Source organism: Rhinatrema bivittatum, chromosome 3, assembly GCF_901001135.1.
Source record: "Rhinatrema bivittatum chromosome 3, aRhiBiv1.1, whole genome shotgun sequence".
NCBI classification, from domain to species: domain Eukaryota; kingdom Metazoa; phylum Chordata; class Amphibia; order Gymnophiona; family Rhinatrematidae; genus Rhinatrema; species Rhinatrema bivittatum.
In genome coordinates, this window is record NC_042617.1 from 412,452,788 (window position 1) to 412,474,979 (window position 22,192).

The 22,192-nt window shown below is 43.5% G+C and overlaps 1 protein-coding gene across 2 annotated transcripts in view; it reads left to right on the top strand.

Moving 5' to 3' along the window:
• Nucleotides 1-8,759, top strand: part of LOC115087934 (collagen alpha-1(XXI) chain-like) — a 454,903-nt gene extending 446,144 nt beyond the window's left edge. For both annotated transcript variants that reach the window (XM_029595690.1, XM_029595691.1), the window contains exon 30: nucleotides 6,132-8,759. In XM_029595690.1, the coding sequence (XP_029451550.1) occupies nucleotides 6,132-6,319 (188 nt within the window). In that variant the 3' untranslated portion in view covers nucleotides 6,320-8,759. The remainder of the gene's footprint in view (nucleotides 1-6,131) is intronic.
• The last annotated feature ends 13,433 nt before the right edge of the window (nucleotides 8,760-22,192 follow it).

Here is a 22,192-nt window from a genome sequence, read left to right on the forward strand (position 1 = left end):
CCCTGCTGCACCAAGACCATGCCCACTCCTCACCTTGTTTTGGAAAGTTTTCAGATATGCTCACAGTGGGGCCAATTTTAAATCGTACGCACGTGGGGTACATTTGTGCGTGCTACGCAGCACGCACAAATGTACACCCAATTTTATAGCATGTGCGCGCTGCCAAGCGCATGTTATAAAATCCGGAGTTGGCACGTGCAAGGGGGTGCACACTTGTGCACCTTGCACGCACCGAGCCCAAGGGGAGCCCTGATGGCTTTCCCGATTCCCTCAAAGGCCGCTCCGAAATTGGACCGGCCTTGGAGGGAACTTTTTTTAGCGCCCCCCCCCCCCCACCTTTCACTCCCTTCCCCTATCTAACCCACCCTCCAGTCCTACCTAACCCCCCCCCACCTTATTTTGCCGAGTTATGCCTGCCTCTGGTAGGCATAACTTGCGCATGCCAGCCATCTGCCGGTGCGCGAATCTCCGGCACAGCCGCTGTGCCGGAGGACTCGGGACCATCCCTGCACCGCCTGGACTGCCCCCGGACCGCCGCCCCGCCCCCGGCCACGCCCCCGGACCGTCCATTTTTTTAAAGCACCGGAACATACGCTCGTCCCGGGGCTTGCGCGCACTGCTGAGCCTATGAAAAATAGGCTCAGTGCGCGCAGGGGTAGGTTTTCGGGGGTTACGCACATATATTACATGTGTAACCCTTTGAAAATCTACCCTAGTGGGTTTTACGTGTGTTATCTGGGCACTTTTTAAAATACGGTTGATGTGCGTGAGTCAAACTTATTCGCACGTTCCATAATTGATGCACATGCCAAGCTTTTAATATTCACCTTTTAGGTACCTAAATTTAGATGCCTAGTTTCATTCTAACTTAAAAACGTAAGTTTTGAAAATTTAGGAACCTAATTTTGAAGTTAAGTGCCTAACTGGAAGCTAGACGCACTAAACTATGATATTTTTTTCATGGAGAGGTCCCACTATCTCAGGGAGGAGGTGAGGGTGTCACCACCATAGTGGGTCCCTCCCCTAAAAAAGCATCGCAGCAGTATTGTTGTGTTGCTTTGTCTCACAGGACAACACCGCGGGACAAACCAATGAGGCATCAGCCCCCAAGGCATGCGGCCGACATCGCCTTAAATGGCAAAGCAAAAAACAAAGCCTGCTCAAAATCCTGAAAAGGGGTATGGGGGGGTCAACGTTGACCCCCATTCTCACCCCAGAGCCACCACTCAAGGCAGCCCTGACGTGCAAAGTTAAAAATAGCTCATAACCTCCCTACCTAGTCAAAACACAGTGTATCCTCACACCCCCCTTTCAATACTGTAATGTGCTGCCAGGTCCCCCTTCCTCCCAAATCCCCATGATAATTAATCATCAGGTAAACAGTCCCTGTGAAACTCCCCCTTCCACTCCCCATGGATCCCCTAAGTTAAAAAAAAACCTCATTTGATTCTAGTGGAGAACTTCCCCACCACCCACCACCCACATCCTTATCTCCTGCACTCCCTAACCTCCAAAAATAAAAATGGATCCAGAGTTTGGGCCCGGGGAATCCCCTAGCCCCACGCCCGATCTGTGCCAATTTTCAAAATGTGCCAACCTGACCTTGTCTCAGTCACATGACTGGTGCAAGGTCCGGGCATCAGACCACAGCCACAGCCATGCAAACAAGCGCATTATAATAGGGGAGGGAATCTGGGCAGGGCTTTGCAAAACATTGTATATATCTCACAGTATCCCCCTGATTGGGCTATATCATGTGATGTACGCTGTTTAATGCATGTTGGAGCCCTACCATGGCTTGATGCATCTCCCAGTTCTGTTGCTTGGAGTGCCCCAGGTTCCAATGATGGTTTCCTTTTTGTTTTTGAAGGTTAAGGGATGTAGGAAGGGGGCTCGGGGCATGGGGTGCTCTCCACTAGCCCTGAACAAGATTTTCTAACACTTGGATGATCAGGGGAAGGGAGAGGGGACCCTATACCTCAACAATTATTTTATTATCATGGGGGATTTGGGAGGAAGGGGGACCTGCCAGCTTATGATATTGAAAGCGGGGTGGGGGATACACTTTTGGTTTGTTTTTTTTACTGAGTTAGGGGGCTGGGGGGGGGGGGGCGGGCATCATAATGTGAAAAGCTATGAGCTATTTTTAACTTGGCATGTTGGGGCTGCCTCGAGTGGTGTCCCTGAGGTGATGGGGGGGGGGGGGGGGGGGGTATCAACTTGATCCCCGCATACCTTTTCACAATTTTGAGCAGTTTTTTTTTTTTTTTTTTTTGCATGGCTCTTTAAATCTAATGCAGGAGCCTTGGGACCCCGTTAGGGTTCTGAGGCTCTCGCAGTAGATAACATTTTCTGAAGAGGTGTTGTTAATAAATTAGCATGGCCAACTTAGAAAACTGTCAGCTGCGTTCATTTAATATGAAATTGCCTATTCATAAGCTGCTTTGCATAATTTTGCAAAATTCCTGTGCAAATTCCATGCAAAGAAGTGCATTATAATAGTGGAGGGAATCTGTGCAGGGCTCTGCAAAATATTGCATACATCTCACAGTATCACCATGATAGGGCTATATCATGTGATATACGCTGTTTAATGCATGTTGGAGCCCTTCCATGGCTTGAGGCATCTCCCAGTTATATTGCTAATATGCAGGGTCATGCATTAAAGTGCCTTATGGCGAAAAATGCTGTACTGCACAGTGAAAATGCAAATTTTTGGGGTGACAGGATTGGGGAGGGAATTAGTACAATTAGGGGCCATATCACATGGTTTTAATAACAGAAATAACTACACCTTTTCCTGTAGTGTTAAGTTGTGCAATATGTGAGAAATGGCCATAACACAATTCGTGATAAATTTTTGGAATTGCATTTTGGCCATTTCTGGGCTTGAGAGTGGAGTGAAAGAGAGAGAGAGAGAGAGAGAGAGAGAGAGAGAGAGAAAGAGAAAGAGAGCCTCTGGGGAAGGTCTCACTGTGTGCACCTATTTATATCTCTATAGGAGGGCCACCTGATAGGTCGAGGTGAGGTTTTAGTGGTGGTATAGGGTTTAGGAGCCAGTTTCGCATGTAGAGTGAGACGTACGAACAGCACAGTACACCTTAGTGAAGATTTGATGCCATTTGGAGTGAGGAAAGTCTCAAAAGATGAAATTTCTACTATGATCTCTCACCTTAGATTGAAGGACTCTATAACAGGGTACCATCAAGCTAGGGTGAGAGAACATGGTCAATAACAAAACATCTAAAGGCTTCAGAATCATGTTGATTTTTAAGACTGCGGAACAATCAGTGCATTAATTCTTTTATTCCTTAAACAACTGCGGTCTTCTGTTAACCCCATTCTCATTGTACATTACAAGTGCATATAATGATGTAAACTGAATGGAATGAATTGAAAATGGCCAGTCCCAAAAATATCCCAGAATTTTGCAGTATATTTGATTTGTTAAAAGAACAAACCCTTAAAAAAATAGACCTCCCATAGGCCCTGCTATCCCCAAGAAAGTCTTGGGGATGGGTCCTCTCTTGGCCCAACCAGAACCTTCCATGCCTTCCCCCCCCCACAAAAACATTTGCCAGGGCCTGACATCTCTTTCCTGGCCCCACTTACCCCCTCATATATTAAAGGACCAAAATCACCTCTATTTCTTCATCAATTTTACAGCTGAAAATCAGAAAAAATTCTTTTTTAATTTGTCCACTGATTATGACCTCATATAGGCATTTTTTCGGAGCCTTCTTTTGAATGAGTGTGCTGCATAGCAAGTAGTATATCTCGCACTACCACTCAATATATAATCATAGGTCATCCAACACCATTTTTTTGATTTTTTTGTATGCTTGTTCACCTTGATAAAATCCATAAACACTTCCTTAATTCTTATTTTTCATAGTAATAGTATTACTTAGCTTGTTCAAGCGATATAGATTGAAGAAACTGTGCGACTCTGTGCCATGAGGATAACATGCCCGACACGGTCCGTGTTTCGGTTTTCCACCTTCTTCATGGGGCCATAATGTTTGTTGCTCAGTAATATGTTCCGTGTTCTGGTAAATCCGTCTCTTCGAGAGACACAGAGTCGCACAGTTTCTTCAATCTATATCGCTTGAACAAGCTAAGTAAATCCGTCTCTTCGAGAGACGGATTTACCAGAACACGGAACATATTACTGAGCAACAAACATTATGGCCCCATGAAGAAGGTGGAAAACCGAAACACGGACCGTGTCGGGCATGTTATCCTCATGGCACAGAGTCGCACAGTTTCTTCAATCTATATCGCTTGAACAAGCTAAGTAATACTATTACTATGAAAAATAAGAATTAAGGAAGTGTTTATGGATTTTATCAAGGTGAACAAGCATACAAAAAAATCAAAAAAATGGTGTTGGATGACCTATGATTATATATTGAGTGGTAGTGCGAGATATACTACTTGCTATGCAGCACACTCATTCAAAAGAAGGCTCCGAAAAAATGCCTATATGAGGTCATAATCAGTGGACAAATTAAAAAAGAATTTTTTCTGATTTTCAGCTGTAAAATTGATGAAGAAATAGAGGTGATTTTGGTCCTTTAATATATGAGATTGTTTATTGACTGAACCCTCCAAAGAAAAAGTAGAGAATTTCTGTCACCCACTTACCCCCTACCATAGGGATCCTTAAAACAGCAAAGGGCAAGAGCAATTCTGCCTCGTCCACTGTAAATTTTAAAAAATGGCATAATTTCAAAGACTGTCTCTGGTGCTTCCATACCATTATATTGTGCAACTGTAAGAATATATTTTTTAATGACTTTTCTGAACCTTCTTCCTTACATTTTCATATTATAATCTCTTATCCTTGATTTTCATTTTCTATGGGAAATTTCACCTTCACATGTGGATTTACGCGCGTAGGTGGGCGTAAGCGCGCTGGGCCTATTTTAAAAAGGCCCGGCCATGCATGTAAAGCCCTGGGACGCGAGTAAGTCCTGGGACTTTTCAAAAGGGGCGGGGAGGGTGCAGAGTGGGGGCAGGGCAGGGTGGTCCAGGGGTGGGGTGGGGCGGGGTCAGAGGCTCCCAACACAGCAGCTATTTGCCGCTGTGCTGGGGGATTGTGTGCCGGCAGGATGCCAGCGCCCGCAACCTGCACCTGCCCTGAGGCAGGCGCAAAAGGTAAGACAAACATCGGGGGGGGGGGGGGCGGTCTATGTTAGGGCTAGGGTGCGGGTAGTTTAGGGGAAGGGAGGTTAGCAAAAGGGGTTGGGAACGGGGGAAGGCCGCGAGCGTCAGCACGTGCAAGTTGCACTAATGTGCTGTTTTTCACGTTATAGTCTTATTGCGGCTTAGTAAATTGCATTATTTGAAAAAAACATTTATTCCATTTAAATAAGAAGAAGAATTCGATTTCATTAAAATTATGTGTTCCTGTAAGTCCTACCTTACTGTAGGGTATAATCACTCTACCCGAAAATGCTTTTACTCAAAAAATGGAAAAAACTTTTATGTAGTTGTCTTAGACTGGATCTAACAGTTATTAAAAATAAGGAGGAAAAAGACTTCAGAATGGCAGCAAGCCCAATGAAGCTTACAAGCTTGCGTTGAACATTTCAATCATTGGTCAAAAAACCTCCATCCACCTTTTATTCAAAGTCCACAAAAATATTTTTAGAATTTTTCTATATATAAAACTCGACTCAATTCATAGCAAAGTCCGGATCATGTATGTAAAACTTGATTTAGCTTTTAGAGATGTCCGTATCGATCCACACAGTATGAATATATAAATTGCCGATGTTGGCCAGCGTTTCTCCAACAAAGCTTCATCAGGTCATCATCTGAAAACAAATATATAATTAAAACTGTTTCCGAAGCTAACTTCACATCGCTATTCAATTCTCCTTTATGCAAACTACTCAGTGCTTTTGAGTGGAAGCATTTTGGGGTTTTGTGATTTGTTATTCCTTTCACTGGCTTGTTGTGTTTGGGGTATAAACACCCTTACATGCAATATTAAAGCATAGGCAGGTAAGTTAGGTCTTTGAATATATTCTGAATTAGTAGTATACTGTATTGTAATGTTGATTTCTACAATTTTGTTTAAATAGTCATTGCTAATTGCATTTTTGTTAAATGCCTATATTAAGGCCCTGCAGGTCTACCTGGAATAAGCAAGATAGGACAGACTGGAGAACCTGGACCTCCTGGAAGACAAGGAGACCAAGGAAACCCTGGGACACAAGGACGATCTGGACAGCCTGGGACATGTGATCCGTCTTTATGTTTTAGCACAATTGTAGGAAGAGATCCATTTAGAAAAGGACCAAACTATTAATTGCTATCCCTAGATGTGTTTTGATCCATATGGTGTGTATCTTTGTCAGTCTTTCATGTCTCAGGAAAATTTCCAAAATAGTCCCCTTTTACACCAACAAAAGTACCTCTGGTTTTGTAATATTGTTCTAGGAATTTACATAAATGCTTTACATTTTTTTCATTAATGTGCCTTGTGAATACATAACTGGCATATGTTGAATCTCAAGGGTTTTGTAGCAGATGGTTGATTTTAGCACATAAGATCAGTAAGGCTAATTATAGCCTTACTCTTGTAGTAGCTGATGGTACTATTTTAAAAGTTTGCCTTCACATGTTTTTTTCTATGATTAGGACTTCTTAATTGATGGTTATTGTTTGGCAATGCGTAAAGAAGATTTTTCCAACCAGTCCTGAAGTTATACCTAGCCAGTTTGGTTTTCAGTATAGCCACAAATGAATATGGATAAGATAGAATTGAATATACTGGATGTCCAATGTATGCAAATCTATCTCACACTTATTCAATATTAGATAGCCTAAAAAACAGAGTGGTTAGGTGTGCCTCCAGAACAAGCTTAGAATCTGACTAGACTATCAATTCCCTATGGCGGTGACTTCCTTCTGCTGTTGCTGCAAACCAGTTACCGATTTGAAGCTATTGCGCTGTGAAGCTATCAGCAGTAGAAGAATAACACTGTGGCTGGGAGCTCAGAGCTCTGGTCAGACTTAGAACATTGACAGATAATAATCCATGACTGTGTGGTAGCCTTATTGATAGATGTTTGAATATAAATTACTGTGAAATATTTCACATTAGGTCAGCATGTAGTATTTAATTTGATTTTGCTGGAAGACATTTCATGTGTGTGAATTCCAGTGGCTATAGTTGCCTGGCTCAAGTTTTTCCATACTTTTGTAGCAGGTTTTTATAAAGGTGGTAGAAATCACCAACATTTGTTTATAGTTCATTTCATATATAGTATCTCAAATATTTTGTTTTCAAAGATCAGGCATATTATAGTAAGTCCTTTCTGTGCTAATTTTGATAATTAGTATAAACCAGCATCAAGCATAAATTATAAATATAATTTCTAAATATTAAACAATGCTTATTATTTGATTAAGAGTAATGTAAACTGTAGCAGAATTATCTCCAGCTGTACACCATAATCTGTAAGTATTACTTCCCATTAAGATACAGGGATCTTTCTTTTGATGCATTCCACCAAAGCTCAACTGTCAAAATTGAGAGGTAGTAAGTTTACAAGAGGTGAGAACTTCTCAGTCATGCATGGTAACTGCAGAGATGGCTGAATCATGCTACCTTACCATTTAAATATTAATTATTAAATTTACTGTTTATAAATATAAATATTAAAAAATGTGTTCCAGGCATAAATAAATTGCAAAATTACAATTACATTTTGGACACACATGGCTTGATTCATCCAAAGTCATTTTGACCTCTGGAAGGTCAAGAAAGATGATTATATTTTATTTTCCTAAATAGCAACTGTTGTAAAAAGTGGATTTCAGAAGATATTCATCAAATAAGAAAATATTTGTCATAATCTGTGAATAGATGATCAGAGCAGAGAGGAGAAAAAGCCATCATAGACACTGCACTATCTCACTGACTTCCAGTCATAGATATTTTTTATCCAGATACATGTGATTTTTTGTCAACTGGCTGCCATCAGGCCTGAATATATTTATTGCTAATTAATGCTAGCAGAAAAAAGGGAGGTGATATTGCCCTTATATAATTCACTGGTGAGACCACATTAGAACTACTGTGTATAATTCTGAAGACCATAGCTTCAGAAAGTTATAAATCAGTTGCAGTCTGTCCAGAGGGTGGCTACTAAAATGGTCATTGGTCTTTGTTCTAAAGCATATGGAGATAGACTTAAAGATCTAAACATGGACACCCTATAGGAAAGGTAAGATGGGGAAGATATGATAGAGACATTTAAATACCTCAAATGACTATGCTCAGGGGGCAGGCCTCTTTCAAAGGAAAGGAGTCCCTAGAATGAGAGGTCATGGGAGGAAGGTGAAAGGGGTTAGACTTAGGAGTAATCTAAGGAAATATTTCTTTACAGAGAAATGCATGGAACAGCCTCCCATTGGAAATGGTAGAGACAAAATGATATCTAAATTCAAGAAAGCATGGGATAAACACAGTGATGGGAATTATACAGATAGATTAGTTGGATGGATGGGCAGACGAGATAGAAATGTGATGGTAAAAAATGTTTGGCCTAGAATGCTTCCACAGTGATGAAACTTCCAGGTTTTGCCATTTTTAAAGATTTTGATTTTCACTCTGCAATTATGTAACAGCCCACATTAATTAGATGGTAAATATGGGCCAGATTTTAGTACCTACATGCGGGCGTAGATTTGTGCATGCAACCCGGCGTGCACAAATCTACGCCCGATTTTATAACATTTGCACACAGCCGCGCGCATGTTATAAAATCCGTGGTCGGCGCGCAAAGGGGGTGCACACTTGTGCACCTTGCGCGCACTGAGTCCTAGGGGAGCACTGATGGCTTTCCCTGTTCCCTCCGAGGCCGCTCTGAAATCAGAGCAGCCTCGGAAGGACCTTTCCTTCCACGCTCCCCCACCTTCCCCTCCTTTCCCCTACCTAACCCGCCCCCAGCCCTACCTAAACCCCCTGACCTTTATTTTAGAAGTTGCGCCTGCCTCTGGGCAAGCGTAGGTTGCGTGTACTGGCCGAGTGCCGGCACGTGATCCCCCGGCCTAGCAGCCCTAAGAAGGCTTCTAGCCATGCCCCCGCCCCGCCCCGGACCGCCCACACCCCTCCCTTTTTTTCAAGCCCCAGGACATACGCACGTCCCGGGGCTTGAGCGCTTTGCCAGGCCTATGCAACATAGGCTCAGCGTGCATAACCCCCTTGCGCTCGTAAATCCAGCTAGATTAACATGCATAGGGCCAGATTTTAAAACTTAGGCGCGGGCGTAGATTTGTGCACGCAACCCAGTGCATACAAATCTACGCCCAATTTTATAACATGTGCGCAGCCGCGCACATGTTATAAAATCCGGGGTCAGCGCGCGCACTTGTGCACCTTGCGCATGCCGAGCCCTAGGGGAGCCCCGATGGCTTTCCATGTTCCCTCCGAGGCCGCGCCGAAATAGGAGAAGTCCCTTTCAAAATTAGCCTCCCTATGGATAGGGAAAAATTAGGAAAGTTTGTTACAACAAACCTTCAAAAAGATGCTTTTGAAAGACCCAAGTGATATTGTAACTTAGAGACCGGTATAATAAGTTGCACATTTTTTTCAAAACGTTTTTGTACAAAATATTTTGAAAAACACTGAGAAATGCCCCCAAATACTAAAGTATAGGCATTTTGCATATAATTTTTTATAAGAACACCTCTTGTGAAAAATTTTAAACAATTGCACTTCACAGTAGGGATGTGAATCATTTTTGAACGATTAAAATTATCGTCAGATAATTTTAAAATCGTTCTAAATCATTAGAGTGCACGATACAATACAAATGCCTCTGATTTATCGTCAGGGGCATTTATATAGTATCGTTAAATAGGGCACGGGAATTATTTGGGGGAGGGCGGGAAAACCGGCACACCAAAACAACCCCTAATCCCACCCCGACCCTTTAAAACCAATTCCTTACCCTCCCCCACCCTCCCGAACCCCCCCAAAATGTTAAGTTACCTGGTGGTCCAGTGTGTGTGTGTATGTGTGGGGGGAAGTGTCCCGGCGCGATCTCCTGCTCTCGGGCCATCGGCGCCATTTTGGCTGCCACTAAATAAAATGGCGCCGATGGCCCGATAAAAAAAAAAACCCCACCCGACCCTTTAAATCAATCCCCCACCCTCTCGACCCTTTTTTTTTAAGGGAGGCCCGCGCCGCTAAAAAAAAACAAACCCACCCAACCCTTTAAATCGACCCCCCCCCCCAAACCTTTTAAAATTACCTGGTGATCCAGGGGGGCCTCGGGGGGCCTCGGGGAGAGATCCAGGGGGGCCTCGGGAAGAGATTTCCCGTTCCCAGGCATCAGCTGTTCTAAAAAAAAAAATGGTGCCGATGCCCCTTTGCCCTTACCATGTGACAGGGTATCCGTGCCATTGGCCGGCTCCTGTCACATGGTAGGAGCACTGGATGGCCGGCACCATCTTTAAAGATGGCGCCGGCCACCTTTACTCATCAGCCCTTAGCCATTTTTTTTTTAGATTCTGATTCACATCTCCACCGATCAGATTTTTTTCTCCCTCCAGCTGAACCCGATCGTTAAGACGATCGGGCACACAATTCACATCCCTACTTATTTGTACTTCAACACCTGCTAATTGACTTGCAGAACTAAAATTTGATGTCCTTATTGTCTACAGTTTTTGGGTGGTAGGTCTCAATGAACTGGTAAGGATTCAGAGTGGAGTACTAGAGGGCTCGGTATACTGGAAAAGGACTAGGTGAACTGGTGGAGGTATCGGTGAACTAGTGAATTCAAGTACACGTGCAAGTATTTTCAAAATGATATATGGGCATACTTTATAAAATAGCTGCCTCTGCATTTGAATCACATTTATTACAAGTGCATGTTATATTTTTATACATGTAAAATATACATGTGTATTTTTATCAGATTGGTAGTAAAATATACATTTTTTCATTAGAAATATTTGCACCTTCTGAAATGTACGTGTGCACTTTCACAGCAGAAATTCATAGTATTTTACAAATTGTGCAGCTCCTGCCAAATTATATAAAATGCAGGCATTAATCTCTGTGCATTCACTTACTGTACACATGCAAATGCTGTACCATGGATAAGTTTGAAAATTATGCTCCCTGTGTGAAGTTTTGGAAGGAAGTAGTATCAGCAGAAAAGGAGGTACACATATCTTTGGTTATTATTTTCTTAGGCAGTTTTCAAATTGAAAGTATGCATCTATTTTTATTTAAAAATGAGTGTACAGACCAAGGGTAAAAAGTATCCACGGACTTTACTGTGGCTAGTTTGGAAATTGCCCCTCGTATGAACCTATCTAACAAGTATATCATCTCTCTTTCACTAATCAAGAAATAAAGTTTATTTCAACAATACTTTTCCTCCCCCTTCTCATTTTTATACAGTAGAAACATGGAAACATATAGAAACATAGAAATGATGGCAGAGAAAGATCAAATGGCCCATCCAGTCTGCTCAGCAAGCTTATGGTAGTATCTGCCGTGATGTGCAGGTTACCCTCATGTTTATCACTTTCCCATACCATAAAAGTCAGGGCCCTTATTGGTTGCTGTTTGAATCCAATTCCCCATTGCCCCCTGCCTTTGAAGCAGAGAGCAATTTTGGAGTTGCATCAAAGTATCAGGCTTATTGGTTAAGAGTAGTAACTACCGCATAAGCAACTTACCGCCATGCTTATTTGTTCCAACAGACCATAGAAGTAGAGGCCGTCATTGGTTGCTGTTCAAATCCAATTCTCCTTTTCCTCTGCAGTTGAAACAGAGAACCATGATGGAGTTGCATCAATGCTATGAAAGCTTATTGGTTAAGGGTGTAACTGCCACACCAGAAAATTACACCCATGCATTCTTTTCTACATTTCCATCCTCTAGCCTTTAGGGATCCACAATGTTCATCACATGCCCTTTTGAATTCTCTTTCTTTTTTCATTTTCACCATCTTTTCTGGAAGGGCATTCCAGTCATCCACCACCCTCTCCATGAAGAAATATTTCCAGGTGCTGGTTCTTAGTCATCTTCCCTAGAGTTTTATTTTGTGACCCCCTAATTCTACTGATTTCTTTCCAACAGAAAATGTTTGTCAAATGTGCATCATTAAAACCTTTTAGCGGTATCTTAAGTACTGTATCATTTTTCCCCTGCACCTTCTCGCTTCCAGGGTATACATATTCAGATCCTTCAGCCTCTTCTCATAGGTCTTCTCATACAGACCCCACACCATTTTTGTCACTCTTCTCTGGATCACCCCCATCCTTTCTTTGAGATATGGATGCTAGAACTGAATACAGTACTCCAAGTGAGGTCTGAACAAGGACCTGTACAAAGGTATTATCATTTCCTTTTTCTTACTGCTTATTCCTCTCTCTATGGAGCCCAGCATTCTTCTGGTTTTAGCTATTGCCTTGTCACATTGCTTCATCATCTTCAGATCTCCAGACACTATCACCCCAAGATCCCTCTCTTAGTCTGTGCACATCAGCCTTTCACTCCCATCACATATAGCTCTTTTGGATTACCACACCCCAGATGCATGACTCTGCGACATTGAATCCCTGCTGCCAAACCTTCGACTACTCTTACAACTTTCTTAAATCTCTTTTCATTCTCTCTACTCTTTCAGCATGTCCACTCTATTGCAGATCTTAGTATAATCTGCAAATAAACACATTTTATCTTCTAACCCTTCCGCAATGTTGCTCACAAAGATATTGAACAGAACTGGTCCCAAAACTGAACCCTCTGGCACTCCACTTAACATGGTTTTCTCTTCAGAGTAGGTCTAGGTTCCATTTACCATTACACTCTGTTTCCTATCATTCATTTGTAATCCACACCGCTATCTTGGTGCTCACTCCCAAGCTTCTCATTTTATTCACAAGCCTCCTATGTGGGACCATATCAAAAGCTTTGCTGAAATCCAAGTAGATCGCATCAAGCTATTCCTCAATCCAGTTCTCTAGTCACCCAATCAAAAAAAAAAATCAGATTTGTCTGACACAACCATCCCCTGGTGAATCCATGCAGTCTCGGGTCCATTAACCCACCAGATTGTAGATAGTTCACTTTCCTTTCCTTAAGCAGAGTCTCCCTTTATTTTCCCATTATCAAGGTGAGGTTAACTGGCCTTTAGTTTATGGCATCCTCTCTGCTATCACTCTGTGAAGTGGGACCATCACTGCTTTTCTTCAAGCCGGCGGCACCATTCCCATTTCCAGGGATCTATTGAATAGGTCATTTAGTGGACCTGCCAGCACATCTCTGAACCTGGTCTCCATAACAGCAACAATGTCCAAGTCCTCCTCCACTATTAGGATCTGCAGGTCTAGGATTTTGTTGCCCAGATTACAAGCATTTGTAGTCATAGCCTTCCAGCTGCTCTTTGTATTCACCTTTTCTGCTTTTTTGACCTGATTGATTTTGTTACTTACTCTTCCCTCTTCCTGTTTTCCTTGAGGATGACATGCCAAATTCACTGGCCACCACCTGTCACCCCGCTCCCTAATTTAAATGCCTGATAATGTATTATCTCAATTTTTCACTTAGCATCCTCTTTCCTGCCATTGACAAATGTAGTAATACCAAAAAAAGGCAGTTCCAATATTTAAATCTAAACACAGATCCTATACTAGCAGATAGCGAGTGTCAAATATAATATGAAGAACACACAACAGCAAGCCAGTCGGTATGCCCTAATATAAATGGGCCACCCGGTCTTCTACATCATTTGCGGATTGTAAAAATATTTTTTCAATTATTTTTCAAATGCACTTAAATACCAGATAAGTAACAATGATCAAAGCTCAACACAGGCCAGTGTTTCGCTAGAAGGCTTCTTCAGGAGCACACAGATCATGTCACCAAATTTCAAAGAATTCACAACTTTGTGGATATATCATTGGACAAATAATCTCATCAGATCATCTGAAAGAAAAGAAAAGGAACAGTGGTTCCTATCATAAATGATCAGTGAGCTCCTGAAGAAACCTTCTAGTGAAACACTGGCCTGTGTTGAGTCGTGATCATTGGTACTTGACCTGGTTTTTAAGTGCATTTGAAAAATAATTGAAAAAATATTTTTACAATCCGCAAATGATATAGAAGACTGGGTGGCAATAAAAGTCCTTTTTCACTGATCCTTATCTTCGTGTTTATCGCTGCTAGCCATCCTGGATCAGTTTCCGCTTTGTTTTTTGGGACCTTAACTTAATGTCCCCCATGTACTTAACCAAATAGGTCGAAGCTGAGTAGGTTCAGAGAACAAATATTTAGTATTCTGATATATTAACAAACATTTACATGGGTAACACAAATTAAACTTAGCCCCTCGCGAAATTGCTTCAGCCTTCATCGATAGAAATTTCCTACTTCGTTCCTGGATATTTCTTGTAATATCTGGAAATATCCATATTTTCTGGCCATAAAAGTGTTGAGACTGATTTTGAAAATATAATCTCAGTACTGAATCCCTTTCTGAAGTGAATGCAAAAGGAACCAAGAGCGTGCCTCTTGTTTGAATATCTGTTTCTTGGGTTAAATCCAAGATCTCTGAAATATTCAAGGTGGTATGTTAGGGATATGCATTCGTTTTTCATGAATTAGACAATGTCAACGATATTGTTTAATTCATCATGGTTTGGTAGCACCGATATATGAAGCGATTTTTGCTGAAATTTCGTCAAAATTTGTATTTCATGTTAGTGTGCACTAATGGAGTTACTGTGCACTGCATATCTCTTAGTGCGCAGTAATACTAATTAGTGCCACTGTTTTTCTAGCTAATGAACTCCTCTGAATTGATATTTTTTAATTTTTAAGTTGCATTTTTTAGTGCGTACTAACATTAGTTACAGAGTACTACTACATACTTGGTGCGCCATAAGTTCTATTAGACACTAACGGGCCTTAATGCGCAATAACATCTAGCTAGTGTGCACTATCTTGTTAGGTGTACTGCACACTAATGCTGAGATAGTATGTACCAACTGGTTGTTAATGCGCAGTAAGGCCCATTAGTGCGCACTAACGCACTTCGTCGAAAATTGCCTAAAAAAAAACCGAACTCTGGGAAAACGAAATTTTCCGTGGAGCGCCCTATCCAAAGCCCGAACCAATATCTTTAAAAGAAGCACATCTCTATGGTAAGTAATTGCTCTTGAGATTGTAGGGCTGATTTCACTTTTTTAGATGCAGGAAGGTAAAATATCCTAGTAATTGCTGGTATTGCTTCATCTGGAAATTTTAAAATTTTCGTCAGGTAGTTCTTAAATAAGTCTCTTGGTTGCACCAGTTTCAAAATAGGAAAGTTTAAGACTCTTAAATTAGGTATTTTCATTGCTTTCTCTAAACTCTCCATTTTATTCAGATATAAAATTTCTGAGCGTACTAAATTATTTGGAACAGATTGAACTTGAGAGATCCTTGAATCAAAATCCTTCATTTGGGAATCTATCGAAAGAACCTTAGGGGTGGATTTTAAAAGGGTTACGCGTGTAATATACATGCGCAACCCTTTAAAACCCCTCCTGTGCACGCAGAGCCTATTTTGCATAGGCTCGGTGACGCAAGTCCCAGGATGCGCGTATGTCATGGGGGTTGAAAAATGGGCAGGGCATGGGTGGGTAGGGACAGGGTGTGGGCATGGGCAGAGCATGGGCATGGCCAGAAGCCTCGCCACTGCCGCTGGGCCCGGGGATCGTATGCCAGCACTTGGACGGTGCGCACAAGTTACACCTGCCCGAAGGCAGGCATAAATATTAAAACAAAGGTAGGAGGGGGATTTACATAGGGCTGGGGGGAGGGTTAGATAGGGGAAGGGAGTGGAAGGTGGGGGGCGGAGGGAATTGGGAAAGCCATCGGGGCTCCCCTAGGGCTCGGTGCGCTCAAGGTGCACGAGTGCACCCCTTGCATGCGCCAACCCCGGATAAACTCAGCGGCCATTTTTATTACTGGCAGACAGGCAGGTTATCAAAACTGATGCAGAGTTTACCAGCATCATTCTTCATAACCGGCAGCTTTGGCGGGTTGCATTAGCAAGGAGGCGCTAAGGTCACGAAAGCGACCCTAGCACCTCCTTCCTAGCGCAACTCCCTAATTTACATATTGCATGGTGCCCCCCTTGTGGCCATGTGTGCATTAAGAAAGCGGGCACTGAAAAGTCAGCGCCTGCTTTCCGCCAAGAATATTGCATCGGCTCCATTGGGTTTCCATTGCCAGCATAGTGAGGTTGTCTATCCACCAATGGGCCTGTGAAGCCTTGAGTACTAAGGCTCATAGGAGGTAATGGTATCTTGCCATTCCTTCTCGGGGCCAAACTTCTTGCAAATTCGAATTGCTCCTCCACCCGATTGGTACTTTTATCATCCAAAATGTCTATAGTTTTAAACGGCGGCAGTGGGGCTAATGGCACACCAGGTGTTTCTTCGGCCTGGAAACTCAGCGTTTACTCCTCACTGGCATTTCCTGTTGCCCCTCCCTCCGGTGTAACTTGCATGGGACCCACAAACAACGTCTCTATCTGAGGTTGTCTAGAATCAGGAATCTGAGTCGATGTCAAGGAATCTCTCACCTTAGCTTTTCTTTTTGTGTGCGGCATTGCAATATGTAAAATAATATAGGTACAGAAACAGCTGTAAGGAAATCATTCAGAGAGACAGCATTTGCGTGTTGTCTAGGCGGCGGCCATCTTGATCTCCCCCTTCACATTTCTATTTTAACTATGCAAGAATGAACACTTATTGGGTTGGCAAGAGGGCTCTCCAGAGTATTTTATTAGGGTATTCAGTATATAAGAGCCATGAAATATGAGATACAGAGTTAGGGAGAGCAGCCTTGGATCCTGAGCAATAAGCCTGATACGTACTATAGTTGCAATCTTATCGCATATTGGTCAGGAAATGAAGAAAATTACGTGATGACATAGCACAAAAACATACCATAGTGTGTGACCATGGAGGCAGCACAACAGAGGAATTTAAAAGTGACTTGTCCATTTTGCAGAGCTAATATAGGTATTGGAATAAATAAAGGGGTGGAACATTTAGAAGGGTAGGAAATATGTTATGACTTCCTATTACTTAATCTATCAAACAATGAATTGGTTAGATGTGCATACTAGGGATGTGAATCGTTTTAGGACGATTAAAATTATCGTCCGATAATTTTAATATCGTCTTAAACCGTTATGGAACACAAAACACAATACAATAGAGATTCTAACGATTTATCGTTATAAATCGTTAGAATCGTGAGCCGGCACACTAAAACCCCCTAAAACCCACCCCCGACCCTTTAAATTAAATCCCCCACCCTCCCGAACCCCCCCCCAAATGAGTTAAATAACCTGCGGGTCCAGCGGCGGTCCGGAACGGCAGCGGTCCGGAACGGGCTCCTGCTCCTGAATCTTGTTGTCTTCAGCCGGCGCCATTTTCCAAAATGGCGCCGAAAAATGGCGGCGGCCATAGACGAACACGATTGGACGGCAGGAGGTCCTTCCGGACCCCCGCTGGACTTTTGGCAAGTCTCGTGGGGGTCAGGAGGCCCCCCACAAGCTGGCCAAAAGTTCCTGGAGGTCCAGCAGGGGTCAGGGAGCGATTTCCCGCCGCGAATCGTTTTCGTACGGAAAATGGCGCCGGCAGGAGATCGACTGCAGGAGGTCGTTCAGCGAGGGTTCCGGCGCCTCGCTGAACGACCTCCTGCAGTCGATCTCCTGCCGGCGCCATTTTCCGTACGAAAACGATTCGCGGCGGGAAATCGCTCCCTGACCCCCGCTGGACCTCCAGGAACTTTTGGCCAGCTTGTGGGGGGCCTCCTGACCCCCACGAGACTTGCCAAAAGTCCAGCGGGGGTCCGGAAGGACCTCCTGCCGTCCAATCGTGTTCGTCTATGGCCGCCGCCATTTTTCGGCGCCATTTTGGAAAATGGCGCCGGCTGAAGACAACAAGATTCAGGAGCAGGAGCCCGTTCCAGACCGCTGCCGTTCCGGACCGCCGCTGGACCCGCAGGTTATTTAACTCATTTGGGGGGGGTTCGGGAGGGTGGGGGATTTAATTTAAAGGGTCGGGGGTGGGTTTTAGGGGGTTTTAATGTGCCGGTTTTGCGATTTTTAGATTTTTCACGATTTTTCACGATTTTTCACGATATTTTACCCCCCCAAACGGCAACAATACGATTCCCTCCCCCTCCCAGCCGAAATCGATCGTTAAGACGATCGAGGACACGATTCACATCCCTAGTGCATACCAATTACCAAGGAAATGAACCTCCTACTTTATAATCATATTTGAGGATGTATAACCCTAACCAGGAGATTGTTTACAAACATATTGCAGGGCCAATTTATTAAAGCATATTAAAAATGCACATTTTACAGACTGTTTATGTTGCCGTTGTGGTCTGGAAGGTGGACCTTGGGGCCGGCCTGGCGGAGCCGGGGCTCCGCTGGAGAAGATAGGCCAGGAGGCGGAACTGTGGCTGAGGGCCAAGTGACGTCTTCGCCCTGGAGATCCGAGATCCCCCCAGGAGGAGCCCGTGAGGATCCAGACCGCTGGGACTTAGGTGATGGCTGCAAAGAAGTGGTGAGATGGAACTTCACCCTGGAAGTCCAAGGTCCCCCCAGGAGGAGCCCATGAGGACCAGGACCACTGGGACTTAGGTGACGGCAGCGAAGAAGTGAAGAGATGATGAGACGATCCAGAAGTCGAGGCGGGCAGCGGACATGGGAAGTCAGGAGCAGGCCGGAGTCAGGAACCAGAGAATCAAACCTAGAACTGGAGCAGGAGCAGCAGGAGTGGATACAGGAGCAGCAGGAGTGGATTCAGGAGCAGCAGGAATGGATTCAGGAACAGCAAGAACGGATTCAGGAACAGCAGGAATGCAACTAGACACTCACATGGAGAGACCTCGTTGCAAGGCAGTTCTGTGGAGGCAGACGCCGGCTTAAATACTCTGCCGGCATCTGATGTCACTTTGGGGGCTGTCCAGCACTTCCGGGTGCTGGACCTTTAAAGAGCGCGCGCGCGTTCCATGGCGGGGGCGGAGTCAAGATCGGGCCTCAGCAGCGTCTCCCTCGTAGAGACGCCGCTGCAATGCAGCCTAGCAGGCCCGGACCCTGGCAACTCCCGGCGTGGCTCGGCACGGGAGAGGTGCAGTAAGGACCCGGTTGCTAGCCTAGTGACCGGGACTGCAACAGTTTATTACAGTATTTACCACAGGAAGTTATGCCTTTAGCAAGTACAGCATTAATCACAGGTTAACCAAAGCCAGTAACGTATGTATGTATGATACTAGTGGCATTACTGGCCATGGTAGTCTAGTTCACCCTCTTAAACTCATCATAACGGGCTATCATTGATGTGAGGTAAACCTCTTACCAGGGAGAGAAATACCCCTGGAGATGAAACACCCCATCCTGCCTGAAGAATACATCCTCTCTAGAACAGAAAATCCTAGCCTTGCAGAACATACCTCCTTTGCTAGGAATTCCCCCCTCCCAAGAAACATACTTCCTTCCACTGGAGCCCTTACAAGCAGAAGCATACTAACTCCACTAGGGTCAAGGGGGTTCTGATTTCTGAGGTGAAGAAGCTTCTGAGGAGTCAAAGGGCTCCTTCTCCACAAGAGATTTGAAGAGGCTTCAAAACCCTCATATTCCCCTTCAACCTCAGAATCTCTGAGCTCACCTGCCCACCCCCATCTAATGGCATGAAGAGGGAAAATGGAGGGGGGGAAGGGGGGGAAGGGGGAAGAGCAATCTCTACTAATTTCTGTCTGGCTGGATCCTATGTATCAAACGACACTGGCTGACCTGATGCTGTCCACCTGAAGGCAAGTATCAGGTTGGTTGTCACCATTTGATGCTTTGAAGCTAGTGGGCCAGGAGCAAGTGGGGATTATGTCTGTCATCTGCCTTATTCATGTTGTCAGAAAGTTTAGATTTTTGCATTAATGGTGAAATAACAGATTTAAATGGGGTAATTATCATAAATTTGTATATTAGTTATTGTATTTAAATTTTAACAGAAAATGTGTGTTAATGGGAGAAAACTGCACAATGGTTAATGCAACTCCAACATTGCTCTATGCTTCGGCAAGAGGAAATGTGGAAAAAAGGATGTGCATTCACAAAAAAGCGGGGGAGTAGCTTGCTTGTTGCGGTGGTTACTACCCCAAACCAAATAAGCCTGATACTTCACTTTCAATGCATATCCAGCAAAGCTCTTTGCTTCAACGGCAGGGGAGAATGAAGATAAGAGGATTTACATTCAGACAACAACCAACAAGGACTGAATTGCATAGTTTGGGTAAACAAATAAGCATGGGTGTAGCTTGCTTGTTACAGCGGTTACTACCCTGAATCAATTAAGCCTGATACTTCACTTGGAATACATATCGTGCAGCTCTCTGCTTCAACGGCAGGGGGGAAATGGAGAAAAGAGGATTTATATTCAGACAACAACCAATAAGGACTGAATTGCCACAGGCTGGGTAAACAAATAAGCGTGGGAGTAGCTTTCTTATTGTGGTGGTTACTACCCCTAACCAATTAAGCTTGATACTTCACTTAGATGCAGCTCCAGCACTGCTCTCTATATCAATGGTGGGGGTGGAAGGTAACTAGAACCAAAAAGTTACTAATAAGGGCCAAGAGTAACAGATAAGTATGAGAAAAAAATAAGTGTGAAAGCTTGCTAGGCAGACTGGATGGGCCGTTTGGTCTTCTTCTGCCGTCATTTCTATGTTTCTATAAACCCATTGTGAACCTGCTGTGAACAGTGGAGAATGTGAGCTACAAATTTCTTGCACTGGCAATGCATGTCAATTAATGCATGTCAGTGCAACTTTAAGCAATAATGATCATTTTTAATTTGCATTTACACTTGTGTTAGCATTAGTTCCGTTTATTAAATAGGCCCCTACATGTGTAAGATCTAACTTTGAAAGAGTGATTTCTCAGTGGCTCCTCCCAAAGGGTAAGATGAGAGATTAATGTCATTAATCTGGGCTTTGTTTGAAGAAGTCTTCATTCATTTGTGGATGCTACGTTTTCCTATGATTCCTTCCCCACCCCCCCCCCCCCCCCCCCCGCCCCAAAAAAAAAAAGTGATTTGATATTCACTGAGTCTGCAGGCAGGTAAGTTATCCAGGTAAAGTTAAGCATGTAACTTTACCCAGATATGCTGCAGGACTTACTCATACAGTTATACGTCTGCTACAGAAAATACCCAGATAAAGGTACATACATAACTTTACTAGTATAACTTTAGGACAGTTATTTTTCCAACCAGACTTTGCATGTAATTTTAGCTGGAGAGCGCTCAATATATGCTCCCATTGGCTAAAGTTTAGCTCCATCTTTGTATGCCCCAAGCACTGCCATTTTATGTTTAAATATCTTTATTATTTTTCACAACTTAATATAGTCAAAAACTGCAATACAAAAGCAAAATGACAAACAGAGACATTAAATCCCCAACTATCCCCCACTATCCCGATCCCCCCCCTCCCCCCCCCCAATCCTGGAGCATGGCCAGCACATTAATGTACATCAGACACAGAGAATGGGTGTTGGATCCTTCACAGCTACCCTCCTCAAAAAGAGCGCTCAAGGCTTTCTCCTCCCCTCCCCCCAGGGCCTAACCATGCACAGAAGATTGAGTCACAGAGCAACAGGAGAGGATACACCAGACTAATAGGCAGAGGGCAAAGAAATATATAAGCAATGACCACATTCCAAAAGACCTGAATCTTTGTGCAACCCCACAGAAACATTTTGTAATTGCAATTTAATTTTCATTTCATCTTACTAATTTATAAACCACCTAACTACAAATAGAAACTTAGGTAAGGGACAACAAATGCAGATAAACAGAGTAGTGGTAAATGGAGTTCACTCCAAGAAGAGAGTCATAACTAATGGAGGTTTTCTTGGACTGGTTCTTTTCAATATTTTTGAAAATGATATTATAGAAGGACTATCAGGAAAGGTTTGTCTTTTTGTGGATGACACCAAAATCTGCAACACATTACACAGCCAGGCAGGCCCGGTGCTATCGGGTGTGCATACCGTGCAATTGTACAGGGCAGCACACCTGGAGAGGCGGCAGAAGAAGCAGCCCGTGAGGCCGTCGGTGGGTCAGGCCCACCGGT